The sequence below is a fragment of the Dama dama genome, chromosome 29 (genome assembly GCF_033118175.1).
Source record: "Dama dama isolate Ldn47 chromosome 29, ASM3311817v1, whole genome shotgun sequence".
Classification (NCBI taxonomy): domain Eukaryota; kingdom Metazoa; phylum Chordata; class Mammalia; order Artiodactyla; family Cervidae; genus Dama; species Dama dama.
In genome coordinates, this window is record NC_083709.1 from 49,386,878 (window position 1) to 49,414,654 (window position 27,777).

The window sequence follows — 27,777 nt, forward strand, 5'->3', positions numbered from 1 at the left end:
GCGCCTCTAGATGACGTATGACTAGACGCGGACCAGTAGAAACGCCGAATTTCCGTTTTTCCGGCTACTCCCAGTCCCTTAACTCTAGCTCGGCTGAGGAAGAAGGGAAAAAGGGGGCGGAGCAAGGCGGGGAAGCGGAAGGCGCAGAGGCGGAGCCGGGACCCGCGCTTGTCAGGGCCACACGTGTGCGGTGAGTGTTGGGGACTCCGCGGCTGCTTCGGGAGGGCCTCGCTCCCTGCCCGGTGCTGGAGTCGGAGGGTTTCTGAGGTAGAGGTTTCACCCTGTCACCCGCCGGGCGGCTTTCTGTGGCCGTCTCTGTTGTGGGAGTTTGGGGATTGACGGGAGCCTGGGGACAAGGGCGAGTGTACAACTCGTGTCCCTACCACGCTGCCTAGAGAGTGCTGGGTTAGCTTTTATTACCTTCAGCCTCTAAAGTCCGGGTCGGGGCTAGTTCGCTTTCAGCCTTTCTGTTGTATGTTTGACACTCACTCTGCGCCCGGTCAGGGCCAGGTGCCCAGTTTGCAATCTGAATGTACAGTTGCAAGTGGTAAGCGCTGGAAAGAAACGAACTGGGTGCCGAGATAAAGGATAGGGGAGTCTAGGGAAGTGATCTTTAAGCCGAGACGCAGAGCGTGGCTAGAGGCAACCCTGAAATCCGGAGGCCCAGGGAAAACTACCTTCAGCAGAGGCAGTGGCTTGAGCTGCGTCCCTGAGGTGGGAGCTGTAGAGAGGTGACCAAGGTAGTGAGCTGGAAGTTCAGACATATAAGATAATACGGGAAGGTGAGTCGAGGTTCTGTAGAACTTTGAAAGCCGTGGTGGGAGTTTTGATTTTCTCTACAACGGAAGAATATTCCTGTTTGTAGAGCACAGGAAAGGCTTATAAGCAAAGGAGAAACACAATAGGCCCGGGTTCTTTTTGGAAAATGTATAATAATTTGGAATGTAAATGATTATATAGTTGGATTATTGATGCTGTGCCTTAGGGCGGTCGTCGTGGAGATCGAAGTTGAAGGGTTAGAGGTGTTTTTAAAAGATTGGAGAAGACTTCTTGAAGAGTTGAATGTAGCAGAGGAAGAAGAGCAAACTATTACAGGTAAATCTTGGGTTTTTTCCTTGAACAGTGGAATGGATGGTGGGCTACTGATGAAATGGGCAAAATCAGGTTAGGATGTTATCGTTTGGGGGTAGTTTGCAGTGATTATATAGTTAAAGAATTCAGTATTTTGGTTCTGTTAAGTGGAAAGTGCCTGTTAGAAACTTAAAAGTTTCAGGGGAGCAGTTAGATACACAAGGCTGTAGCTCAAGGAGATGTTCCTGATGGAGAAATGCATGGGGTTCCAGCATAGAAAGTCATAGGATTGCATGAGATCATCAGAGAGAAGTGAGGAGAGAAAGGAATGCCAGCATTCAGAAGTTGGATATTGAAAGGTCAGTACTTTCAAAGTGCAGTGCTGAGTCTGCTGAGAGGAGTCAAGATCACTCAGGATCAGTCACGTGTCCTTCTGTGTCTGGGAAATCTTTACTGTTTTCTTTCATGGTTCTCTCAGCTCTGTGACTCTCAACACTTTCTGTGTATTTTGGTTATAATACTTAGGTATGCCATGTTTTGATTTTCTCCTTGTCTGTCTCTATTACAGCACACTGATTTTTTTTGTTTGTTTGTTTGTATATGTATATTTAGAAACCCATTACCTTTCTAGTACATAATGTGTAGGTATTCAATGCATTTCAAGTTCAAAATGTTAAGTTATAAGCTCATCAGAATGTGCCATAGGAATAAGGAGAATCATTTGAGAAATAAGGAAGGCATATGGAGGGAAAATGATTAGAAATTGTCATTTAGGCTGGATTTGAAGGATGGGTACTAATAAAGAATGGCTTTAAATTTTGGCTTATGAGAAAGAATACTGAGGGAATAAAGTTTTCTTCAGTGTGGTGGTGTGATGTGGGTGAGTTAGGGCCAAATTTTACCAGGGCTTCCCTGGTGGCTCAACTGGTAAAGAATCCTCCTGCAATGTGGGAGACCTGGGTTCAATCCCTGGGTTGGAAAGATCGCCTGGAGGAGGGCATGGCAACCCACTCCAGTATTCGTGCCTGGAGAATCCCCATGGACAGAGGAGCCTGGCGGGCTACAGTCTGTCAGGTCCCAAAGAGTCGGACACAACTGAGCGACTAAGCACAGCACACAGACTGAGTTTGAAATTTTTCCTGTAAGCAGTGGGAGACTTCTGAAGGTGTTGGAGCAGGTAAATAACATGGAATAGATGTAATAATGGACGATTAATCAGGCAGCAGGGAGTGGAATCATAGCAAATTGAATCTAACAGCAGAAAACAATCTGAACAAGAGATAAAGTGTCTGAATGGAGTAATGGAAGGGAAACAGATGATTTCAAGACACTGGAATGTGATGGTTTGATGTTATGGTACAGGGTCTACAAGCAAATGCATTTTGTTAAATGAAAGAAGCAAGACCCCAAAGGATGTATACTGTCTGATTCCATTTATATGACATTTTTGAAAAGTCACAAAGCTAGAGGGTAGAAAAAAAGATCAGGTGTTGCCAAGAGAGCCAGAAGAGGATGATTGCAAAGAGGCTGCACAGGGAGCCTCTAGGAGTTGTGGGACAGTTCTGTAAGGTGCTTTGGTGGAGGATACATGACTGTGGGTTTGTCAAAATCAACACTGTACACCAAAAAGAATGATCTTGACCCTAGGCGAATGAAAAGAAAGTCAACTGCTATGCCTGGAAATGGAATGCAGACCTAAACAAAATGAATCTAACTAGTACAGATGTATATCCAGTGGTTAAGACTCCAGGCTTCCAATGCAGGGGACGCTGAGTTCAAAGTACTGAGATCCCACATGCTATGCATCACCTGCTTGCCTCCCCACCGCAAGTGACCTCACTGAAGGAGTGAAGGGAAAAGATTTGACCTAACTAACTGAAAAGCAGTGTTTTGAATGGATACTGTTCGGGAAATGACAAACTGTAAATAAATATATTGTAGTTGATAAATTTTGTTTTTACCAACCATAACCCTGTGGCACATGTTTCGTGTTCAAGACATTAGTGTGAACTTAATGATACAGAAATACAGGTTTCTTTGTACACAGAAGATTAATGTACATACATATATTACCTAGCCTTGTCTAGTCAAAAGACCAAGAAGCAGTGACACCACAGTGACAAGCATACCTAGCACTCAGATCTCGTATGAGGAATCAGGGTTCCTTGAAGAATGACTGACTTTAGGACCTGTGCAGGGATACGAAGAGATAAACGTGGAAGAAGTGCCAGAAATTAAAGATGTGCTAAGAAGAGAAAAGGGTGGACCATGGTAAAAGGACACAGAAACTTAGAGATGTCAAAACTGTAATAGTTTTAGCAACAAAATAAAGATACTATGAGTCCATAGAGGGAATAATATTTTCTTTTTTGTTTTAATATATTTTTTTAAAATTGTTTCTGAGGTTGAACATTTTTTTAAATGTTTTTTGGTTATTTTTCTCTCTTACACTTTACCCATTTTTCTATTCATCTTTCCTTGCTGACTTCTCAGAATCCCATGTATATTTAAAGTCACTAACCTATATTATATGTGTTGCAAAAATTAATGAGGCTTCTTTAAGGAAAATCAGATTCTTAGATTCTTTTAATTTGCTAATTTAAACCATTAATCACCAAGCACAAGCTAAAGTAAGCAGGATTTTCTAACCAGGTTGAACTACTTTTTCCTCATTAATTGTTTTCATTTAAGTGTTTCCTAAATGCCTTTCACTCCAGAACTCTTTTTTCTTGTACCTATTAATATTTTAAGAAATGTGTTGTTCTTCAATGGACAATTCTTGTCTAGAAAGATCTGGAATTGTCAGGGATCCCTTACATCTACTTTAGAGGGTCAGCTTTAGATATATTGAAATGAGTTGAACATGCAACTTTGGAAGGTACAGAAATAGACAACACATAGTAGCTTTTGTTCTTGATAAATTCTGCTTTCTGGAGCTTTGGGCAGCTGAAGGGTTGTCTGTTATTTATCCTGTGCACAGTGGGGTCTCAATCCAGAAATAACTTGCTAGCCAGATTCCTTTAAAATGAAATATTCCGTATGTCAACAGTCTTATCTTGGAGGTCTTTGAAAATTATTAGTTGCCTCTAAAAGAATAACAAACATTTGAAGTTGTTTTTTGTTTTAGCTACATTGGGTTACATAGGAAACTTTTAGATTTTAGATAATCTTTTGTATTATTTCATTAAATTTGAATGTGATTAAGTGTAGTGTATTGTTTGTTCCTGGCTGGGGAAATGGTAATATTGTCAGTTTCTTGTGACAAAAATCCTCCTGCTGTTGTCAGAAATGCAAACACTGACAGTTGTAGCCTGCTTAGTGTAAATAATGATTTATTTGTAACCTTTACTGTCACTATAATGTTGCCTCCGAAACATCACTTGCTAGTCAAGGTGTGTGTGTGTGTGTGGGGGGGGGTGTTCTTATTTCTGTATTGGTGTCGAATTTTACTTTTTCAATCTTAGAAATAGTGATTGTGTAGTTCCTGGACTCCTCAGGGACACAGATAACTTGTCCTGCATCTGTGGTCAAGGAGTAAATGGGGCAGTGACGACTAAGGACCTTTATTGGATGAGAGCAATTTAGTGATCATTTCTGGATTTTGTTTTTGTTTTCCAGAGTTGCTATAATGGAAGTCAAAGGGAAAAAAAAATTAACAGGTAAAGATACAAAGACATCACAAGAAAAAAACAAATTTCATAAAAACAATGGTAAGGTACTCAAAACATGCTTCCCATGTGGTTGTTTTGTCTATTGAAGGGAGGGTTTGGTGGGATGAGAGGGGATGTAGCAGATTCCAATCTATTCGTGGGTTAGAGTTAGGATTAAAATAGTGGACAAAGTGTCACTGTGTATGAGTGATTAATATGTTTATTGGCAAGCCAACTCTTCAGGATTTCTAATTGTGATGTCTTTACTATTCCATCAGGTGTCAGTATTGCAAAGTAGAAAAGTCAAGAATTGTATCAATGACTAATTTCCTAGGCAGTCTTTGTGTTTTTTTCTTGCAGCTAGAAATTTTGTGATATAAACATTTTGAATTTGTCTATATGATGTACTTTCTAAGTTCTAAATGTTCATTTTATTCTTAGACTCCTATTATGTTGTTAACCCCCAAAATACACACACACATGAAGACATAAATAATATCTCATCTTGTGATGGGTGCTTAAAACAGAATTATACTTACCTGACAGTAGTGGGTTATCTCTAGAATTATGAGTAGTTTTTACTATGTATTTCTGTAATTTGTAGGTTTTCTATAATGAACCTGTGTTATAATTTTATCATCAGAGGAAGTTTTTAAATTTTGTTGTAATTTTTTAAGTCCTTCTGTGCTCCATTTTGAGAGAAGGACAAAGTATGTTTCACTAAAAAATGTGTAATGTTCTGTGACAAATACAGCCCAGTGGATAAAAGATCCAGGCCCAGGATCATTGAACTAATAATTATTTATTATTGTCACTAGATTCAGGTTCTTCAAAGACATTCCCCAAAACAGTTAAGGAAGGTGGACCTAAAATCAGATCTAAGAACTTTGAGAAAACTGCCACAAAACCTGGGAAAAAAGGTGTGAAGCAGTTCAAGAATAAGCAGCAAGGGGATAAAATACCAAATAACAAATTCCAGCAGGCAAATAAATTCAACCAGAAGAGGAAATTCCAGTCAGACAGTAAAAGTGATGGTAAGCACTGATTTCTTCAGGGTGGTTTTTGCACAAGCCTTGCCCTGTCTCATGTGAAGAGCTGACTCATTTGAAAAGACCCTGATGCTGGGAAAGATTGAGAGCAGGAGGAGAAGGGGATGACAGAGGGATGAGATGGTTGGATGGCATCACCGACTCAATGGACATAGGTTTGGGTGGACTCCGGAAGTTGGTGATGGACAGGGAGGCCCTGTGTGCTGCAGTTCATGGGGTCACAAAGAGTCGGACACGACTGAGCGACTGAACTGACCTGCCCTGCCTGCACCATTGTGCACAGGGACTCTTGAAGTCTGTTAGAGACCTCCTGTTCTTGTTCTGTGACAGGCAGTATCTCGGGTAGAGATGGGAAGGTGGTAGATGGGATTAAATAAACAACAGAAAGCATCTTCTCCATTTTCCAGGGTTGCTACTAGTGTCTTTATTTTTACTTTCCAGAGTTGCTATTAGTGTCTTATTTATTTTTACAAAATTGTCCTCTAGTGCTTAGAATTCCTAGGCCCTTGCTGAATTCCCCTGGCTGTGGAGTTAGGCTAAGTTGTAATGGGCTTTATACATTGGAATCTCAATGAAGCGTTCCTTTCTGTAGGCTGACATTAATGAACTCATTCATTCAGCAAACAAATACTTGAGTTTTCTGCACACTGTCATCAAGAGACAGTGAAAAGAAATTAATAACCAGTGAGGGTACAAGCCCCAGGTAATCAGCATGGAAGCCAGCCTTAAATAACCAGTGTCCTGGTGAATGAGAAACATGTAGATACTGCTGTCACAGAGTTCAGGCCATTCTAAGAGTACCAGCTTATCATGTGGCTCAGACCTGGTAAACCATTCCAGAGAAGGTATATAATACACATGATAGATTTGACCTGAACTGGTGCAGGCTAGGTTGCTAACTGATTAGAAGTGCTGGCCAGGCTCTTCTTTGTCTATTGAAACAAACTACTACTCTCTTCATCATGGTCATGTTCAAGGGGTGGTCTCTAACTCAGAGCGTTGCTCTCTATTGTACAGCCAAGATGCTGTGCATCTTGCTGACCTGTAGGTGCCTTCTCTGCAGCGTCAGGAGACTTTCTCTGCTGTCTTTCATTCCCTGCTGGAGCCTGACACTGCCCTTTTGCTGCCAACTGAGACCACTGCCAAGGGGCCTTCTTAGTCCAGTCCTTTAGCCCTGGTCCTTGCTCTCTGTTCTGCTTAGGGTTGCTCACTGGAGGGACAGCAGCCTTACGACAGAGACGTAGGGAGGGAGGAGAGCAGGGAAATTTTCATTATTTCTCATGAGGCCTGAAGGATTTTTTCTTGGTCTAGCCCTTTTCTCTTTTCTCCTTTTCTTCCAGTTTCTATTGCCTATCTACTCTTACCTTGCTTCTCTCATAGATCCTAATTCTCCCTTTCCACACTGGTATTCTTTTTGTTTTTAATTTTCTTATTTTTTGGCTGTGCTGGGTCTTTGTTGTGATGTGCGGGCTTCTCTCATTGCAGCCCGTGTTCTAGAGAGCATGAACTATCCAGTTACAGCTCACAGACTTAGTTGCCCAACAGCATGTGGGATTCCCTGACCAGGGATTGAACCCACATTCCCTTCATCAGAAGGAGGATTCTTAACCACTGGACCACCAGGGACGTCCCCACACTGGCATTCTTGATACCTGCATTTCAAGTGCACACACATTCTCATTAAAGAGTGGCCCTTGTTCCTTTTGCTATAGGAGATAAGTTCCCCGCATCTCAAAGTGGAACTCTGATTTTCTCATTTTAATACCAGCAACTGAGGGGGACTGGATATTAGTCATTCCCAAAATTGGTTATATCTACTACAGCCCAACATGGCATATGTCAAGGCTGCCCAAATATTTTTACAATTAAATGAACTGTGGATCGGTTACTATCCTCTGCTGTATAGTATATGATGTCCTAATATTAATAGTAAATATGCCTCTGTTGCCTGTAATCCTCTGTTATTAGATTGGGAATAAGTAAGTGAGCAGTAAGGGGAGTAAAATACATTGTAGTATATGATATGCCATTAAAAATTACATTCTTGAGGAATATTTAGTTTCATGGAAGAATACCTAGAGTATAATAATGTTTAAGTAAAGACATCAAGGAAATTATTATTATTATTATTATTTTCCATTTATTTTTATTAGTTGGAGGCTAATTACTTTACAGTATTGTAGTGGTTTTTGCCATACATTGACACGAATCAGCCATGGATTTACATGTGTTCCCCATCCTGAACCCCCTTCCCACCTCCCTCCCCATCCCATCCCTCTGGGTCATCCCAGTGCACCAGCCCCGAGCACTTGTCTCATGCATCCAACCTGGACTGGTGATCTGTTTCACACTTGATAATATACATGATGCTGTTCTCTCAGATTATCCCACCCTCGCCTTCTCCCACAGAGTCCAAAAGTCTGTTCTATACATCTATGTCTCTTTTTCTGTCTTGCATATAGGGTTATCATTACCATCTTTCTAAATTCCATATATATGCGTTAGTATACTGTATTGGTGTTTATCTTTCTGGCTTACTTCACTCTGTATAATGGGCTCCAGTTTTATCCATCTCATTAGAACGGATTCAAATGTATTCTTTTTAATGGCTGAGTAATATTCCATGGTGTATATGTACACAGCTTTTTTATCCATTCATCTGCTGATGGGCATCTAGGTTGCTTCCATGTCCTGGCTATTATAAACAGTGCTGCGATGAACTTTGGGGTGCACGTGTCTCTTTCAGATCTAGTTTCCTTGGTGTGTATGCCCAGGAGTGGGATTGCTGGGTCATATGGCAGTTGTATTTCCAGATTTTTAAGGAATCTCCACACCTGTTCTCCATAGTGGCTGTACTAGTTTGCATTCCCACCAACAGTGTAAGAGGGTTCCCTTTTCTCCACACCTTCTCCAGCATTTATTGCTTATAGACTTTTGGATATCAGCCATTCTGACTGGCGTGTAATGGTACCTCATTGTGGTTTTGATTTGCATTTCTCTGATAATGAGTGATGTTGAGCATTTTTCATGTGTTTGTTAGCCATCTGTATGTCTTCTTTGGAGAAAAACATCAAGGAAATTAATATAAAATATGTGTGGCGGGAAAAGACAAGAAGGAAATGAAATTTTAGTCTCTAGGTTTTAAGATTATAGGAGAATTTTGTTTTTTGAATTTATTTTCTAATCAGAGAAAGGGCAGTATCTAGAAATAACCAGTTCTCCTAAGGGTTCTTTGCAGGGTACTCATGTAAATAATACCCATCTTATTAAGTTGTTCTTTATTTGGCCTCATTGGGATTTTTTTTTTATTCAATTAATAAGTTGCTTAGATTGTGAAGATAAAAAAATAAGCAATAGAAAGATACTTTCATAGGATGACCCTAATTGTAGAGAACTTAGAAAATTTCACGTGCATTGTCATGAGTTAGAGACAGCAGAGAATATTAAGTTTCAGAGCCATATCTGGGTTTACATCCTGTCTCTGCCACTTAGGAGTTATGTGACCTTGGATAGGGAGTTTATCTACCCAGTGTTTCTTTCCCTGACATGAGAGGGAATAATAACAGTACCCACCTCACAGAGTTGTTGTAAAATTTACTTAATACATAACAGCACTCAGAGTAGTGAATTTGTGACTATTGTTTTTCCTATGTTAACTTGGACTAATTTCTGTTTTCATTGAGAATTGACTATACCTAACATGCAATGATCTTTATGTTCTAAAGTAAAATTTTATTTTTACAATGGAAAAAGATGCTTAAAATTTTTAATTGCTTTTATAATCCTTTTAGTTTCCTTTTTTTTTCCTTAATAGGTGTCCTGTTAAGAATCAATTTGTTGAATGAGTGAACAGTTGGTATCAACCAAATTTAAAATATGTAAACTGCTCAGAAAATGAAATAAAGTTTAAGTTGATAGGGAATGTTTTTCCCCCTTCTAGTTCCTACAATGAGTATTGATCTTGATTACCGATTGCCATAGGTACCAAATTTGCTGTGTTTATGGCACTGAGAATGTTAAGTGTAATTGAAAATAATTTCTGTAATGACTAGAGTCAGCAGCCAAGAAACCCAAATGGGATGAATTCAAAAAAAAGAAGAAAGAACTGAAGCAGAGCAGGCAACTCAGTGATAAAACCAACTATGACATCGTCGTTCGGGCCAAGCAAATCTGGGAGATCTTAAGAAGGTAATGCTAGCTAATGACGTCTTTATTGAGCCCTTGAAGGTGGTGGAGGAGTAACAGTGTACTTTGTAAATAGTGAGATGTCCTAAAGTAAATGACATAGCACTTGAGTTATTTAGGGAGTTTTCATAACACTCCAGGAGAAGCATCACTGTCTGGATGTGTGCCCTTTACAGAAGTGCGTGGAATCATTAGGATGGCATCAAGATCTGCTTAGGAAACTGTATGAGAGTTAAAATGGATTTGATGTCCTTCCTGAGAAATTTCTGGGAAAATGGAGGAGAGTTCCTTTTGGCTAGGTTTTGAAATACTTGCGTATTTGGTATCTTGGATTTGTTTTATTATTTGCTTTGCTTTGAAGTTCTGGCTGTTAAGATTTAGATTGATGCATGAAATTATACCTTGTGAGATGAGTTTCTGCCTTTGAGAAAATTGCTTTTCTCTAGCTGCTCTGGAATAGTAATTTTAATGTCAAAGGTTTGCTTTCTTCGAAGGGAAGATCATACTGAACTGTGTGAATGTACACTGGTATGGTTTTTAGTTTTGTGTGTTTAAAATAATGTCTTTACTTAAGCTATGTTTCCTGCCTCTTTTATAGAAAAGATTGTGATAAAGAGAAAAGAGTGAAGTTGATGAGTGATTTGCAGAAGTTGATTCAAGGAAAGATTAAAACTGTAAGTAGGATGTACTCATAGTTGCAATTTTAAGAACTAAATTGACTCACTCTCAGTAAAGGGTAGTTGATTATTTATTACAGATGAAATTGTTTCTGTTTTTAATATATTTGGCCTCAGTTTTCAAATACCTTTTTTAATCTCTCTGAAAAATTTAATAGAGACCTTACTGCTGGGAAATTGCATAAAGACTATCAAGTATTTGGCTGTTCATTTTAAAATAATTTATTTAAAATAAATCAGTGTTCTCTTGGCTCGGCTGCTAAAGAATCTGTCTGCAATGCGGGAGACCTGAGTTTGATTTCTTGGATTGGGAAGATTCCCTGGAGAAGGGAAAGGCTACCCACTCCGATATTCTGGCCTGGAGCATTGCCTGAACTATATAGGCCATGGCATCGCCAAGAGTCAGACACAACTGAGTGACTTTCACTCACTCAGTATTCTCTTAAAGTTATCTCAGGGAATTTATTAGTTCAACAGTGTTTGTTAGGATGTCTTACTGTAAACTTCTGTAAGTTCTAAATGCTGGCTATTTTGAATGTGCAAAGCAAACATATTACTTTCTTCCTTGCTTTTATAAGCATTATGCAAAGATCTTTAACATATAGTAGATTTGGGAGTTTTAAAGTGATTTTCATTATTGCTGTTTAATCCTGTTTTATAGTAAACTTCTGTTGATTCTTGTGTATTTGGATAAATACTTAGTGATATTTGGGCTTCCCTGATGGCTCAGATGGTAAAGAATCCACCTGCCACACAGGAGACACAAGAGATGTGGTTTCAATCCCTGGAGAAGGAAATAGCTACCCACTCCAGTATTCTTGCCTGGAGAATTCTGTGGACCGAGGAACCTGATGGGCAACAGTCCATGGGGTTGCTGAGTTGGAGATGACTGAATGGCTAACACTTTTACACTTTTAGTGATATTCACTTGTAAGCCAACAGACTCAGTATCTTTGGAGACCCTGAGGGCCTGCCTTTGTCATACCATATACATAGGTCTAAACAAATGCTGTATTGCAATTTGAAGGACTGTCTTCCAATAGCAGCTTTCTAGCTGCTGCTTTCTGAAAGCCAGCAAGATCTTTTTAGGATAGAACTAGCCATCTCTAACAGTAACCTCTTAGGCTCAATTTATAAATAATGCACGCTCAAGACGCTTCTCATTTACCCTTAGGTTATTGTTACTACTGATGCCCGTGGACTTGGGAGTTAATCTGTGCCTTTAGACAGGACAGCCCATTTATTCTTTACTGTGTGCCAGCAATTATGGTAACCAGTGCATACTTTGTATCCTTTAGCTTAGTCATCATCCCTATTAGACATTTGATAAATTCAAGGGATTAGAACTTGTAAACAGTGTACCTGAAGAACTATGGACAGAGGTCCGTAATATTGTACAGGAGACAGCGAACAAAACCATCCCAAAGAAAAAGAAAAGGAAGAAGTCAAAGTGGTTATCTGAGGAGGCCTTACAAATTGCTAAAGAAAGAAGAGAAGCGAGAAACAAGGGAGAAAGGGAATAGTATATCCAACTAAACACAGATTTCCAAAAAACAGCACAGAGAGACAAGAATGCCTTCCTCAATGAACTGTACGTGAAACTAGAAGAAAGCAGCAGAAGGGGAAAGACTAGAGATCTCTTCAGGAAAACTGGAAATATCAAAGGAATATTTTGCCCAAAGATGGGCACAATAAATGACAGAAATGGTAGAGACCTAGTAGATACTTGAAGAGATCAAGAAGAGATGGAAAGAATACACGGAAGAATGATACAAAAAAGATCTAAGTGAACCAGATTGCTATGATGATGTGCTCAGTCACCCAGACATTCTGGAGAGCAAAGTCAAGTGGGCCTTAGGAAGTACTGCTGTTAATAAAGCTAGTGGATGTGATGGAATGCCAGTAAAACTATTCAAAACCCTAAAGGATGATGCCATCAAAGTGTTACATTCAATATGTCAGCAAATCTGGAAGACCCAGCAGTGGCCACAGGACTGGAAAAGGTCAATCCTCATCCCAATTCCCAAGAGGAGTAATACTCAAGAATGTGCTAACATCGGACAGTTACGCTCATCTCCCATGCTAGTAAGGTCATGCTTAAAATCTTGCATGCTAGGCTTCAGCATTATGTGAACCAAGAATTTCCGGATGTCTAAGCAGGGTTTAGAAAAGGAAGAGGAATCAGAGAGAAAATTGCCAACATTTGCTGGATCATAGAGAAAGCTCTGGAATTCCAGAAAAGCATCTACCTCTGTTTCATTGACTATGCTGAAGCCTTTGACTGTGTGGATCATAACAAACTGGAAAGCTCTTAAAGAGATGGGAATACCAGACCATCTTACCTGTCTCCTGAGAAATGTGTTATGGAACAAGAAGCAAGTGTGGAACAACTAATTGGTTCAAGAATATGAAAGGAGTATGACAGGGCTGTCTGCTGTCACATCATGAGATGTGATACACACTGAGCACATCATGAGAAATGGCAGCTTGGATGAGTTACAGGCTGGAATCAAGATAGGTGGGAGAAATATCAACAACCTCAGATATGTGGATGATACCAGTCTAATGGCAGAAAGCGAAGAGGAGCTAAAGAGCCTCTTGATGAAGGTGAAGGAGGAGAGTGAAAGAACCAGCTTAAAACTAAATATTAAGAAAAGTAAGATCATGGCATCTGGCCCCATTACTGCATGGCAAATGGGGGGGGCGGGGATGCGGCGGTGGGTGGAGAACAACAACAGCATCTGGGCTCGAAGAAATTCATTCCAGAGTTATAAGGATGGCAAGTTTCTTAACACCAACTCACTTTTAATTCTACATCGGAAAAATACATTTAAACCACATACATTGGTTACATAGTAGGTAATCAATATATGCACAAAACAGCCTAATTTAAAAAAAAAAATTATTCTATTTATTTATTTATGGCTGCACTGGGTCTTTGTTGCTGCACCTGAGCTTTCTCTAGTTGGGACACACAGGGTCTACTGTAGTGGTGGTGCAAAGGCTTCTCATTGCAGTGACCTCTCTTGTTGCAGAGCATGGGCTCTAGGCACATGGGCTTCAGTAGTAGCAGCTCCCACCTCTAGAACACAGGCTCAGTAGTTGTCACACATGGGCCTAGTTGTCCCACAGTGTATGGGATCTTCCCAGACCGGGGATTGAACCCATGTCCCCTGCATTGGCAGGTGGGTTCTTAACCACTGGACCATGAGGGAAATCTCAGACTGATTTTTTAAAATTATTTTTAAATTTTTATGAAAAAAGTCTAAACAGACCTCCCTTAAGCAAATTCTTCTGCAACCTATGACTTTGATGAAGATACACCTTTACCTTCTGATTTGTTAGAATTAAAAAATTTAAAGACAGACTTAGGAACAGGTAATAAGCACTATTAAAATAGACTACTATATAAAAAGTAGTATTGCATGACTGATTATCTATGGTTATTGCTTTAGAAAATTGATCGGCAGGTCCATCCATGAGGATCTAATCCATCCAGTAGTTGTGAGGGGGTTAAGGTTGGAGAATCAGATTTGAAATACTTTTCTAGGAATATAACTGGATGTATATTCAGGAATTATAATGAAAATGTGAGAAATGGAATGATTAGCTCATAATATAATTGCCAGTGTGTATCTGGATATAATTATTTATGTAGCAAGACTTTGGTTGCCAAAGCCAACCATTCCTAGATCATTTATATTAAAAAAAAAAAAATCACAGCGTAATAGAATTTTTGCACTGGAAAATTCCTCTTTTAGGGAAAGTAACTGTCAGAGAAATGAGAAATACAGTATGTGTAATGATTGTATAGATTTGGTTTGGTTTTAATTATAATGGTAAAATCTTTAAAAATAGTTAAATCCAGTCCTATCTCAATGCCATACAGTAGCCAGCAAAACCAAAGAGTGCCATTCTGAACAATTAAATAAAGAATTTTATTCCCAAGTAATGTAGATTTGATTAGCCATGAAGACCCTATTTTTTTTTTTTTCTCACAAGGAGTTGTAAAAGAGGGAGCAATACAACATAAGTGATATGATAGAAACATGCATTTTCAGGGAGAATTTGTCTAAAGGCCCCAACTGTTTTCCTACAGATTGCATTTGCGCACGATTCAACTCGTGTGATCCAGTGTTACATTCAGTTTGGCAATGAAGAGCAAAGGAAACAGGCTTTTGAAGAACTGCGAGGTATTTCTTATATGTATTTTGTAATCATTGGTATAAAGTTGCTTGTTTTCTCCTGAAATACTCAACACTGTGTTGAAAAAGAATTCTGTTGAGGAATAGCAGAGCGTCCTCTGCAGGACTTTCCTGTTTCTGTTTGCTTTTTGCCTGGGACAAATAGGGAGCTATTTGTTTGTGTCCCCAGGATTGTGCATTCAGTTCTCTCCTTGTTTCTGGAGGTTACCCAATCATTGTAATGTATTTTGTTTTTCAGGTGATTTGGTTGAGTTAAGTAAAGCTAAATATTCCAGAAATATTGTTAAGAAGTTTCTCATGTATGGGTGAGTTGTTTTATTTATAAAATATTTTAATTAGTTTTTTAAGATTTGGATAACCTATTGTGTGTAAATAAATGTTTCTTAAAAATCTGTGACCATAGAAACAGATCACCAGCCCAGGTGGGATGCATGAGACAAGTGCTCCGGCCTGGTGCACTGGGAAGACCCAGAGGAATCGGGTGGAGAGGGAGGTGGGAGCGGGGATCGGGATGGGGAATACGTGTAAATCCATGGCTGATTCATATCAGTGTATGAAAAAACCCACTGAAATGTTGTGAAGTAATTAGCCTCCAACTAATTAAAAAAAAAAAAAATCTGTGACCATAATAGTAGCCTTAAGCAGATGTTTGCAAGGAATATGGTCTTAAAAAACAGTTATTGAAATAATGTAGAAGGTAGTATTGCCTTCTTTGACCTTACAAGTGTATCTTGAAGTCCTGGAAGAAGAGAAATGGTTATAATAAACTTGTAATTAGTCATTTTATTTAGAGGTTGGAGTGGTAGGAGGGGCAAGTGAGTAGACCTAACCAGGGTAAGTGGGTTAGGAAATGTCAAGATAGGAGGATTTCCTAAACCAGGTGGAATTAATACTTGTCTTGCCCTCCCAAGTATAATAATGTGCCAAAATGTGCTAACCAACAACAAAGCAGTACAGCTGGAAAATTCCTAAAAACTGTATTCCTGACTAGAATTATTGGCCTGTTGATTATTTTAGGATAGAATAGAAATACTTGTGATTAAGTCCTGTTTTAAAAGAGAATCCTGGAATATGTTTCATTTGTATTATCCTGCATCTTTGACTTTTACCTTCTCCTTTTCTCCTTCTACTCAGCTTCTTTCAAGCTAAACAGTTTCCTGATAGGAACTGGCATTTATTGAGCACTTACTATGTGCTGGTTACAGTTCTCAGCATGTCTTAACTCATTTATCCTCACAGTAACCATATTCTTTCTATTTTATGACTGAAGAAGCTGAAGCACAGAGCAGTTAAATACCTTGTTCAGGCACTTTTAGCTGGTCAGCGGAGCCAGGTTTCAAACCCAGGCAGGCTGCCCCCCAAGTCACATAGAAAATTTGTTGGTGGTCCAGTGGTTAGGATGCTTTCATTTCTGAGGGCCTGGGTTCAATCCCTGGTTGGAGAACTAAGATTCCCATAATTTGCACAGCATGGCCAAAAAGAGGGAAAATAGCAAGGAAATACAAGGCAATTTGATTTTCCTTCTCAGAGTATTTCTCTGGGGTAGTCACTTCCCCCCCCCCCCCCCCCCCCCCACACACACAATGATGAGAGGTCTCAGGAGAAGTGCGTTGTGTTTTGTCACCACCCAGCTTTCTCCTTGTATCACTTACTTTTCCTGTGGTCACATCGGATTTAGGAGTAAAGCACAGATCGCAGAGATAATGCGAAGCTTTAAAGGCCACGTGAGGAAGCTCCTGCGGCACGCGGAAGCGTCCGCCATTGTGGAGTACGCCTACAATGACAAGGCCATCCTGGAGCAGAGGAACATGCTGACAGAAGAACTCTATGGGAACACGTTCCAGCTTTACAAGGTGATGCTTCAAGACAGTTTTTTCCTCGAGACTTACTTTTCCTTTGTGCTGTTCTTTACCTTCCAGTGCCCTATTTTCAGAATATATTTTTCCTTTGGTTGGTCCTTTAAGAGACTGTCCCCTAACCTTTATCCTCTTGGAGTGTTTTGTCTCTGGTGTATTGAGCAAGTGATCATACTTAAATTTCTCTTTCCCAGAGCATGATCTTTAAATCCCCTATAAATTAAAACTGCTTGTGTTACTCCTTCACAGGTACTCTTGAACTTCTGTACTAGAAGTACGCTTCAGTACTTCTGTTGCTACAGTAGTCAGATAGACCTAGGAAAAAGATTCTTAATCATCAGTGGAGCTTTGTAAACACCTGCTAACCAGCCCTGGTTGAAGGGCATCGAGCTCCGTGTTGGCTGTGGATGACCCTTCTCCGGGTCCTACGCGGAGAGGACGCAGAGTAGAGAGACCCAACCCTGGGTGTACTACAAGGCTAGTAGTGGGACTAGGACAGTTAAGGGATCTAGTGCAGACCTTAGACGCAAGTACACACATTGATCTCAAGGGGGATGGATTGGTTCCTGGGTTGCTTCTGCTGGGCAGGTTCAGCTCCTGGCTTGAACTTAGTGCTCCTTTGTCACAGTCCCTCTAGGAATATCCAGCTAATCACAAAACACATGGTGGCAAGAATTTGTTAACTGACTACTTGACCTTGTGAATAGGCACTTGTTAAGTGCTTGGCAGGTCTTTACTGGCTGACTTGTTGAGTTGGTTGGTTATTTAGCCTGTAAGTACGAAAGTGTATATCAAATGAGAATTAGATAATCAGGAATTACTCTGAGTGTATCCACAGAGGTGCTTTTGTTATGGGAAATCTAAAAATTTGTTTATGTAAAATGACTCTAATTGATTTTCTTTGTTCTAAAGTTGGAGAAACATGATCAAATTTAGAGGGGTTTGATTTTTCTTCTCTTGCAGTCAGCAGATCACCCAACTCTGGACAAAGTATTAGAGGTACAGCCAGAAAAATTAGAGCTTATCATGGAAGAAATGAAACAGATTCTAACTCCAATGGCCCAAAAGTAAGAAAACTTTTTTTGTTTTTTATTAACAAATAGAATTTGAAAGGGAAAAGTTTTATGTAGACTTTGCATAGGAAAGGTAAATAGTTTGCCAGTTACGGTCTACTATATAAATTGGATTGTGAGACTTAAAAGTCCATGCATGTGGCCTACTTGGCATTAGGGCATTGCTCTGAACCCTTCCTGGGTTGTGAATCCTGGTGTTTCCCTCAATTACTGACTCTGTGCCCTTTGGCAATTTAACTTCTCTGTGCCTTAGTTTCCCTACCCATATAATTGTGATAATAGTATTTATTTCATAGAGTTTTATGAAAATAAAACAAGTTAATATTTCCAAAGTGCTCAGAACAATGCTTTGCCATTAAATACAGCTTATTTTTGCCTTCTACTTGGATATTCCATGTGAACTTAAATTTGGTACCTGATCATTAACCACTGTACATCTGAAATCATCATGTGTCACACTAGGAGGCTTGGGTTAATTAGGTGTTGTTGCAATTGCTGATACTGTTTTGATCTGTTTAGGTTTTAACTGCTGAAATGTTTTTGTAAAACGGATACATTATAAAGGAGATGTGACAAAAAAAAAAAATAGCAATTAAAATATAGTCCACATGTGGATTTCTAATCACATGTCCATTGTTGGGTAAAAGAAAGTTAATGGCTTTATTTAAGAAAATTGAATATATTTTGAACAGCAATTTCATATTTGCTGATTAGGTACTAGAAATTTGTAGTCTGGTCTTGGTTGTAGATGGCACTATTTTTATAGGTCTGAAAGTTTTTTTTCAAGTCTTGGTGTTGCTGAAGATAATCTATTTATGACGAATGACATTTGCTAAAACCATTTCAGTTGTTTTGATTATTTTAGGACAACAAAGGTTACCTACCTCTGTATTATTATACTACCATTTCTGACTCTTTTTTTCTGTTTTCAGAGAAGCTGTGATTAAGCACTCACTGGTACATAAAGTATTTTTGGACTTTTTCACCTATGCACCCCCAAAGCTAAGATCAGTAAGTTCTTGGTTTTAGTTTTTAAACTGAAACATTGAATGCTGAGTAAAAATGTGAAATATTGCTTTGATGTATATTGGTGTTGTTTCCTTATTTAGAAAAGATAATACTCTCTACTTCCTTTGAAGAAGTCGCCTTCTTCCATTTAGACTTTTTAGTCTATGGAATTTAGACTAAATTCCATTTAGACTTTTGCTAGAAAGACAGTAGACCTGACCATAGTTTTATCAGTTCCATTGAATTTTCATATTTTAATTATAATCTAGAGAGTATACTCTAGCTTAACATAATCAGAAAATTAACTAACACATGGAGGAATATTGAGCATTCAAGGAGTTTGAAATTCACCTTTATTGATACAAAAAAAAAAAATTATATCAGTGTTAAAAGGTGACTGAAGGATACTTAGGTAAAACTAAATGGACCGTGAAAGACTGGACCTTATATGAGAGTGAAGGTAAATTGCACTGCCCTTCAAGTCAATGATGGGAGTATAGATGAGAATTCATTTAGTCCCTTGAATTTTGCTTGCTTCATCATACTGTGAATTCATTGTCCATTTGTTCTCATTCTAATAATAAGCAATAACCAAATAATGAGATTCACACTTTTTTTTTACAAATATGCCAGATTGAACATTCGTAGGAATTTTGACCCTCTCAAAATTGACATGCAAAATAGTTTTACAAGTGTAGCCACCTATCTAAGCGCGTAGTTTGTAGCAGCTGCTGCTTCTCTTTGGGAGGATCGGGCTTGTTTCCTGCCCAGTATCTCACAGTTCTGGATTTTCTGAGGCAGGACTTTATTTTCAAAACTGAGAAAATGAGCATTTTAATATATTCCATAAAGTCTTTATCTTTTTAGTGTTGAATGTTTTTTAATAATAGCCAGAAAATATTTGGGAACTTAGTGTAAATATAAACAGACAAATCTTTGTGGCCCCTGTGGCATTTTCAATAGAGAGACTTAAAAAAAAAAACTTTGGAGATGAAAGAAGCATGATTGGAATATATGTGTAACTCCCCAACTGGATAGCTTTGAAGAGATTTGTAAGTTTAGATCTGTAAGCTAAAAGCTGTACTCTTGAAAAGGGTTATAAGATAGTTAAGGGTGGAATTTTTTGTTCCTTATTGATAAAAATGGGCTACCTTTCTCCTTCCTGGCAGGAGACTTTGTGTTTATTTAATATAAATTTTTAAAATTGGGAATGGACTAAACTGGCCCTGCAGCTATTGGCTGGCAGAACTCATCCTGTCCTATATGCTTGTCTTCCAAATATAATTACAAAATATATATATACATTGAAAACAGAGAATAAAGACTGAAAATAGCTAAAATTACCTCATAATACTTTAATGACTGGGTTTTATTAAAAGGTAAGTGAAGGCCTAGTCTAAATGTCAATATAGAGATTAATTTTCCTTAAGAGAAATGTTACTTAAGTGTCTTGATGGTGAATTATTAACGTGATTTCCAGAGGTGATCCATTGATAAACTAAAAGAAAAACGTTTTCAGACAAAATTATTATTTTGACTTTCTGCTCATTATGTATGACTTTTTTGGAAGAACGTTTTATTTATTTTATCTGGCTTTTTAAGTTAAAAGCTCTCTTCTTATACCACAGCCAGTTCTTAGATTTCTTTATTCTTGAAAAGTCATTGAGAATATACTATATATTTACAGTTAACCCTTGAACAGTATGGGAGTTAGGGGTACTGACACTCCTGTCCTCAGTCAAAAACCCACCTGTGATCATCCCTACCCCATCAGGGATGGGGATTTATCCAACTGCAGATGGTATAGTGCTGTAGTACATATTAGTGAAAAAAATTCATGTGTAAGTGAACCTTTCTGGTTCACATCACACTCAGGGGTCCACTGTATACATACTTTTCTGAATAGACTTTGATGAAGCTCAGGTATTTTAATAGAAATTGCCTGTGGGCAACATTTACTGCTCTTGATAGAAAAAGAATGTTTCTAGGAAGTGGTTATATGTATGCATGCCTGTCTGCAAAATTAAAAATTAAGTTGTTTGCTACCTGTACTCTCTTCCTTTCATTCTCTGTGCATTACCGCTCCTTACTAGACAGATTGTGAAAAAGCAAAAGGAAAGAGTAAACCAAAGCCCTGACCGCATTTATTCCCCAGGAAATGATTGAAGCTATCCGAGAAGCAGTGGTGTACCTGGCACACACACACGATGGCGCCAGAGTGGCCATGCACTGCCTCTGGCATGGCACGCCCAAGGTAAGTGTCGGTCAGGAGCTGCCTCTCCTTGGACCTTTTCAATCTCCTTGGGGTCTTGCCCTGTTGCGCACAGCATTATCTTTGCAAAGTTGTACCTCAAGGCCTCACAGAAACTGGCTCCTCTTTGAGCCTAAAACCTTGTGTTGTCATTGTATGGGAAGGGATCTGTCAAGCAAATAAACACAGTATTTGTTGTTTAATTGCTAAGTCGCATCCGATTCTTTGTGACCCGATGGATTATAGCCCGCCAGGCTTGTCTGTCTATAGGATTCTCTAGGCAAGAATACTAGAGTGAGTTGCCATTTCTTTCTCCAGGGGATCTTCCCAACCAGAGATTGAACCTGTGTCTCCTGCGTTGCAGGCAGTTTCTTTACCACTGAGCCATCAGGGAAGCCCAGACAGTGTTTAAGTTCAGGTTTTTAAAAGTGTTAATACCTGTCAGTTTCTTTGATTCCTTAGTTAACGATCTTGGTGCTGGGAAGGAAGAGGAAAGAAAAGAAAATGTGCAGCCATACATTGCTCCTCTGGGTCTTAAGTACTTTGAGGGAAATGCTACAGATCCATATTAATTACAGAAGCTTAATAGAAATGATCCTCATTTCCTTAATTGGTATAATTCCCCTTTAAAGGACAGTTGTACTTTGTCCAATTTTTCATACAAATGTAATCTCTGTTCAATAAATAATGTATTGAATGCCACCTGTATGCTTGACTTTTATGCATTTGAAGACAGCTCAGATATTGGAAGAGGGATCTCAGTTTTTAGTATAAAGGAAGGTAGTTTCACCAGACTTGCCTTGCAGCTGATAATTTCATGGTTCCATATTTATGTCTCAATGGAATGTCACAAAGAAGTCTAAGATTATAGTAGCTCTGAGAGGAATTCTTATAGTATATTGCATTTTTTTGTTCTGGCTAAATAACTGTTTTCACTAATGAAAAGCACTGCAGTGGAAGTTTAGGATTGTATAAAATTTCTAACTATGAAATACCTTAATCTATAGTTATTTTATAACAAAATCTGTAACTGTAAGTCCATTGAGACAATTTTTCTTTTTTAAGGACAGAAAAGTGATTGTGAAAACAATGAAGACTTATGTTGAAAAGGTGGCTAATGTAAGTATAAAAACTGCATATCTCTTTTAATACTTTTTAATAGTAAAATGCATTTGTATCTGTTATAGGAAATTAGAAAAATTTAGAAAATTATCAAGAAAATTACTTGTTATTTCATTTCATTTAAATCTAAATATATGCCTATACATGTATTTTTACATATTATTAAATTTACACAAAATAGTTTGTTTTTCATTTGACATTGTACTTTGGCAATTTTCCATTTTTATTAGATAATTTTGAAGACCTTAATATTTAGTCTCTGGGAAACTGCACTTCAGAAACTTGTTACCCATTTTCATTATCATCAAAAACATAACAGAAAGTGAAACTTGTCTCTTTTTTCTTCAATTAAATCATTAGTGTGGTCAAAGAAAATTTTATTCAAAAACATAACAGAAAGTGAAACTTGTCTCTTCAATTAAATCTTTAGTGTGGTCAAAGAAAATTTTATTTCTAAGTTTTATAATTCGTTGAAATCTTTTGGAGATGTTTTAAAAGCTTTTCAAATGAAATTAGAGGATATAAAATGTGTTTCTTTTGAGGAAATAATTACCTCAAAAAATAATATCTCTGTGTTTAAATAAACTAAATCATTTTCCATAGTAATTCTAATAAGTAATAAGCATTAGTTTTCAATTTTTGAATTATTTTATATATTATGTTTTATAGCTTCTAATTTGCAGGTGAACTAAAAATGAGTGATATCAGCAACTCTTCCCTGTAAAAAATTCCAATAAGCACTGTTGGCATCTAGTGAATACTTGATATAGTAAATGATAATTCAAACTCAGATAAATTAGATCTCTGAGATTATATACATACCTGTCATCTTCTGTAGGGTCCTAGACTAGGAAGAGAGTTAGTGTAAAACCACGTAGAAGGCAGCCAACTTGCTTGGAACAAAATGGAATAAGAGATTGTCTAGTGAGTTGTTTTCAAAGTAGAAAAATTTTTATGATTCATAATTCATCATTAAATCTTCTTGTATAGCATTTTTTCTTTTTTTTTTCCATTCATTTTTATTAGTTGGAGGCTAATTACTTTACAATATTGTAGTGGTAGTGGTTTTTGCCATACATTGACATGAATCAGCCATGGATTTACATGTGTTCCCCATCCTGATCCCCCCTCCCTTGTATAGCATTTTTATTTGATTATTTTGATTTAGAAATGAATAAAAATAGAATGTTACTGGCAAGTTCCCTTATTTGGGGGGGTGGATAAATTAGGAGTTTGGGATTAACATATACACACTATTATAAAGAGAGTGAATAATCGACAAGGATCTACTGTGTAGCACAGAGAACTCTATATATATATAGCTGAATCACTTTGCTCTATGGCTGAAACTAACACAACATCGTAAATTGATTGTACTCCAGTATAAAATAAACATTTAAAAATAAAAGGATATCAAAAGAAAAAGTTATGAAAGATGTTAATAGTAAAAGACAGTCTTCAGTAATAAAGTTAGATTGTTTTCCAATTTTGTTATATCAACAATAATTTTTCTTTGGAGAACCAAATCCCCACAAGGCATTGCAAAGTTAACAAATTAGCAATGCAGCGCCTGCTTTATCTTAAGGAGTTGCTTCTAAGGGGGTGAGATAAACTAATACTGTCCATGGGTTTGGTCTCTGGGTTATGTGGAAGTGTTTAATTTCCATATATTAGAACATACTCTGTATTATTTCAGTCTTTTAAAATTTATGACTTATTTTATTGCACAGCATATGGTCTATCTTAATATCTTGAAAAGAATATGTGGCTGTAGTCCTCTATAAATGTCAGTTAGATGAAAATGATTGGTAGTGTTTTCAGATCATAGATGTTTTTACTGACTTATTTATCACTGTCTACTTCTGTCAGTTGCTGAGGAAGTGTCGTAAAACTTACAGCTATAATTGTAGAATTGTCTATTTCTCACTTAAATTCTGTTCCATCTTCTGTATTCACCCAGTGATATTTTGCACTTGGGCACACTTCTGTGTATGGGACTTAAAGAACCAGAAAACCAGTGGTTGTATGCTGTAAGCACAGTGTTCGCTACTTTGTTTCCTTCACTTAATTCATCTTAGGGATCATTTTATTTCTATATATATATATATATCTTTCTCTACCTCTTTCTTGTTACTGACTTTATATTATATAACTTCCATAGTTCATTTAACCAGTCTCTACTATTGGACATTTGGGTCGTTTCTAGTTTTTTATTTCAAATAATTCTCCAGGGCATAGCCTTTGCTCATATGTGGAAGCATGTCTGTAAGATACCTGCCTAGAACTAGAGTTGCTAGATCAGAAGGTACGTGCCTTTTAAATTTTTAGTCTACTGTCAGTTGCCCTTAAAGAGGTTGAACCACTTTACATTCTCATTAGCAACATAGAAGTGTGCCGGCTTTTCCCCAGACCTTTGCCAAATTAGTGTATTATCAAGGGCTTTCACTTTTGTGTATAAGCTAGGTAGCAAATGGTATTTTGTTTTAATTGTTGTCCCTAATTTATGAGCATTATTTCATATACTTAAAGCCATTTGTACTTTGTGGACTGATTCTTCATGTTCTTAGCCCCCTTTTAGTTGATTATTGATCTTATATGTATAGTAAAGATGTTAGACCTTTGTTATTTTTCTCCAGTCTGTTTCTGATTGAGATGCTCTTCCTGCCATATTTGTCAGATATGGCTCTGACTGAGTATTGATTGCAGGTGGATTCTTTACCAGCTGAGCCACCAGGGAAACCCATTGGTTGGTAGCAAAAGTCAAATACCTCTAGAGTTTAAAAAAAAAGATTGATATCATCATCTGGGATAGAAAAGAAATATGCCACCAGCTTTGAAAACTCTTCTTTAACATAGAGTAGAAATTCTTTAAACCTTTGGAACAGTGTCGTCATTATGAAAATAATTCTGTTATTTAAAGAGTGACAATTGTGAATGTCCTAATGTATATTTATATAGTCTCATGCTGCTGTAATTTTTAAAAGCAATTCACTTTATCTTATTCTCATATGCAGTATATAAGTATATTCTTCTAGTGTTTTTTTGGTGTTTCTATTTTAATTATATAAGATTATTTTAAAGCAATTGTGTAATTTTTCAAAAGAAAGTGAAAAATCATTTGTAAATCCTTCAACCCAAAGGTGACAATGTTTTTCCTTCCAGGATTTCTTGTGTGTGTATTATGTATATCTTATATATATTATTTTATTACACCTAAGTTTATATATTTTTATTTTCATGATTGAAATGCTATACATAGTTTAACGTATTATTTTATAGTCCTTTTTTCCTCCCACTTTGACTGTAATTTTCTTTTGAATTTAATTTTAAAGTAGCTATTCATTAACAGGATACCTGTTTTTGAGAGGTATCTGGTTAGTTTCAAAAATGAGTCTCAGCTATTTGATATTGAAGAATGTGCTCATCTGTTTCTTTCTTTTTGTTACTCAACCTAGAATGTAATTAACTAGGTCCTGATAAGAGAGCACGTTCCTTTGAGTGACTTTTATCTATCCCATTTCTATTATGCTGGATAAGTTGTCAGGTTGATAACCTTAATAAAGTAACTCCATGGGTGAAAGAAAAGGGAGAATCTGTGTATCTTTTAACCTTTACTGGTTTTTAATTCCTGCAGGGCCAATATTCCCACTTGGTTTTACTGGCGGCCTTTGATTGTATTGATGATACGAAGCTTGTGAAACAGATAATCATATCAGTAAGTAATTTGCATGGTCTTGAATTTAAGTTAAATGGATATATCATTTTTAAACATTTGAGTTTGATTTCACACATAGATGTATAAAGTGTGCTTTTTGTCAGTATTTGTTATTTTTTAGTTGCCTTAATTAAACCTAATTTGAGGGGTTGCTTTATTCCTGTACAAACCATAATCTTGTTACTTGATATTACTAATTAATATTGCTTTAAACATGTGTAAAAAGACTGCTTAAATTAGGATAGCATGACTTTTTAGACCATATGATTTTGGGTTGGCCAAAAAGTTCGTTTGGGTTTTTCCATACAATATTACGGAAAAACTCTAATGAATTTTTTGGCCAACCCCATAGTAAATGAAAAATTAGCACTGCAGTGTTTAGATTTGATCAGATATTTATTTACATAGTAATTCTTCAGTTATTTAGGAACTTAAGTCCCCCCAGGCAGAAGATATCCACGACCATTTTCTCTCTCCCTTTGGAGAAACTACCTCTGCACAGCTTATCAATAATCTGTGCTGCCTTATCAATACATTGTCTTGACTAAATTTGCCCTCTGAAAAACTGAATATTCTCTTTAAAAAAAAAAAAAACTGCACCAAAGTAGAAACTGCATTATGAAATAATTTTCTTTGTTCTTAATTACTGCCCACTTTTCTGACTTCTGATCCTGTGATCTGCTTTTATTTTTCCTTCCTTTATTTCTAGTGGACAAGTGGTTTTGGGCGTGTGATACAGGTTGTAGGGGAAGGGATAAGAAACTGCAACATGGGTAGCAGCAACTAAACCTGGAAATGTTTTTAAAACCACATGATCTGTATAGATACCAATTGTTCATCTGAAGGGTGTTAGACATGGATGAGGTCATTGCAGACATCTTAGTGACAGAAGCTGCTTCCACACTGTCTGCAGGGAGCAGCATTTGAATGTTCAGGAAGAGGATTGCCCTGTTGGCTGTGGTGGTGCTAAGGCCTCTCTCAGTCCTATCTGGCCAGTAGAGCTGGATGATTAGGGAGAAATATCCTAACTAGTGAAGGGGCAGGAGATTTGTTTTCTTAGAAGCCCGCTGTATGTTCCAGTGTGTGAATTTCTCATGCCCTTGCTGTCATTTTCCAGCTTTTCCCTTGACTGTTTTAAGATTGTGATGACTTTCTCTGGAATAGGATTGTGGGAAGAAACAAGCTGGCAAGACTTTCATGTCAGTAACTGAGTATTTTGACACATTCCTTGTGACTTTATTACCCTTTTGACTCCAATCAATAATGCTTGTTTTTCATTCCAGTGACAGAAATGTGAGGCCATAGATTGGCTAATGAATAAAGTTGTTTCATGAAAATGGAAACAGACTGGGCTATTGAACACTTGCTTTTGTTTAATATTTTCATGACAACTGAAATTTGCATAACTGTTCCAAATGGATTTTAAGAGAAACCCAACTTCCTTCAGAATTTGCCACGATTGTCTGCTAGATTAATTTTTTTCCAAAGATTTATCCCACTTACAGTTGCTTTTGAAACAGTTTTAATTCCTTGTGCTTATCAGCTTGATTCCCACAACTGTTTAACCCACATTCCTAGTGACTTTCTCATACTTAGGGCAGCTTACCCTGAAAATGGCCTCATTTGCTGATGTCCTGCCTCTAGCTGACAAATGCTCATTGGGTTTCTGTGTATCATTAAACTCTGTAGCTAGCGATAAAATTCTGGAATGCTAATTGTGCTTGCATTTTCCCCACCCATCCACCACAAAACCTGTGGCAGTTATGCAGTGCTTTTTAACAATACCCAGGAAAGCTTAGTGTTGCTAAGCATTCTGTTTAGGGTAACCAGACTCCTGAAATGTCAGGTTGAAATCACAGCCTGGTCAGCTGAGCCCTCACCTTTCAAAATGGATACTCACTGTTTCCCACCTACT

The 27,777-nt window shown here is 37.7% G+C and overlaps 1 protein-coding gene across 3 annotated transcripts in view; it reads left to right on the top strand.

Annotated features, from left to right (window-relative positions):
• Positions 1–50: 50 nt before the first annotated feature.
• PUM3 (pumilio RNA binding family member 3) overlaps positions 51–27,777 on the top strand; it is a 45,661-nt gene continuing 17,934 nt past the window's right edge. Inside the window, exons 1-14 of one of the 3 annotated variants that reach the window (XM_061132944.1) lie at positions 51–190; positions 986–1,095; positions 4,690–4,781; positions 5,540–5,755; positions 9,823–9,958; positions 10,554–10,629; positions 14,732–14,825; positions 15,076–15,142; positions 16,516–16,690; positions 17,657–17,760; positions 18,699–18,777; positions 20,930–21,028; positions 22,091–22,144; positions 25,782–25,862. In XM_061132944.1, coding sequence (XP_060988927.1) covers positions 4,700–4,781; positions 5,540–5,755; positions 9,823–9,958; positions 10,554–10,629; positions 14,732–14,825; positions 15,076–15,142; positions 16,516–16,690; positions 17,657–17,760; positions 18,699–18,777; positions 20,930–21,028; positions 22,091–22,144; positions 25,782–25,862 — 1,263 coding nt within the window. In that variant the 5' untranslated portion in view covers positions 51–190; positions 986–1,095; positions 4,690–4,699. Of the gene's footprint in view, positions 268–985; positions 1,096–4,689; positions 4,782–5,539; positions 5,756–9,822; positions 9,959–10,553; positions 10,630–14,731; positions 14,826–15,075; positions 15,143–16,515; positions 16,691–17,656; positions 17,761–18,698; positions 18,778–20,929; positions 21,029–22,090; positions 22,145–25,781; positions 25,863–27,777 lie in introns of all 3 variants that reach the window. The other 2 variants (XM_061132946.1, XM_061132945.1) reach the window with 2 other exon arrangements.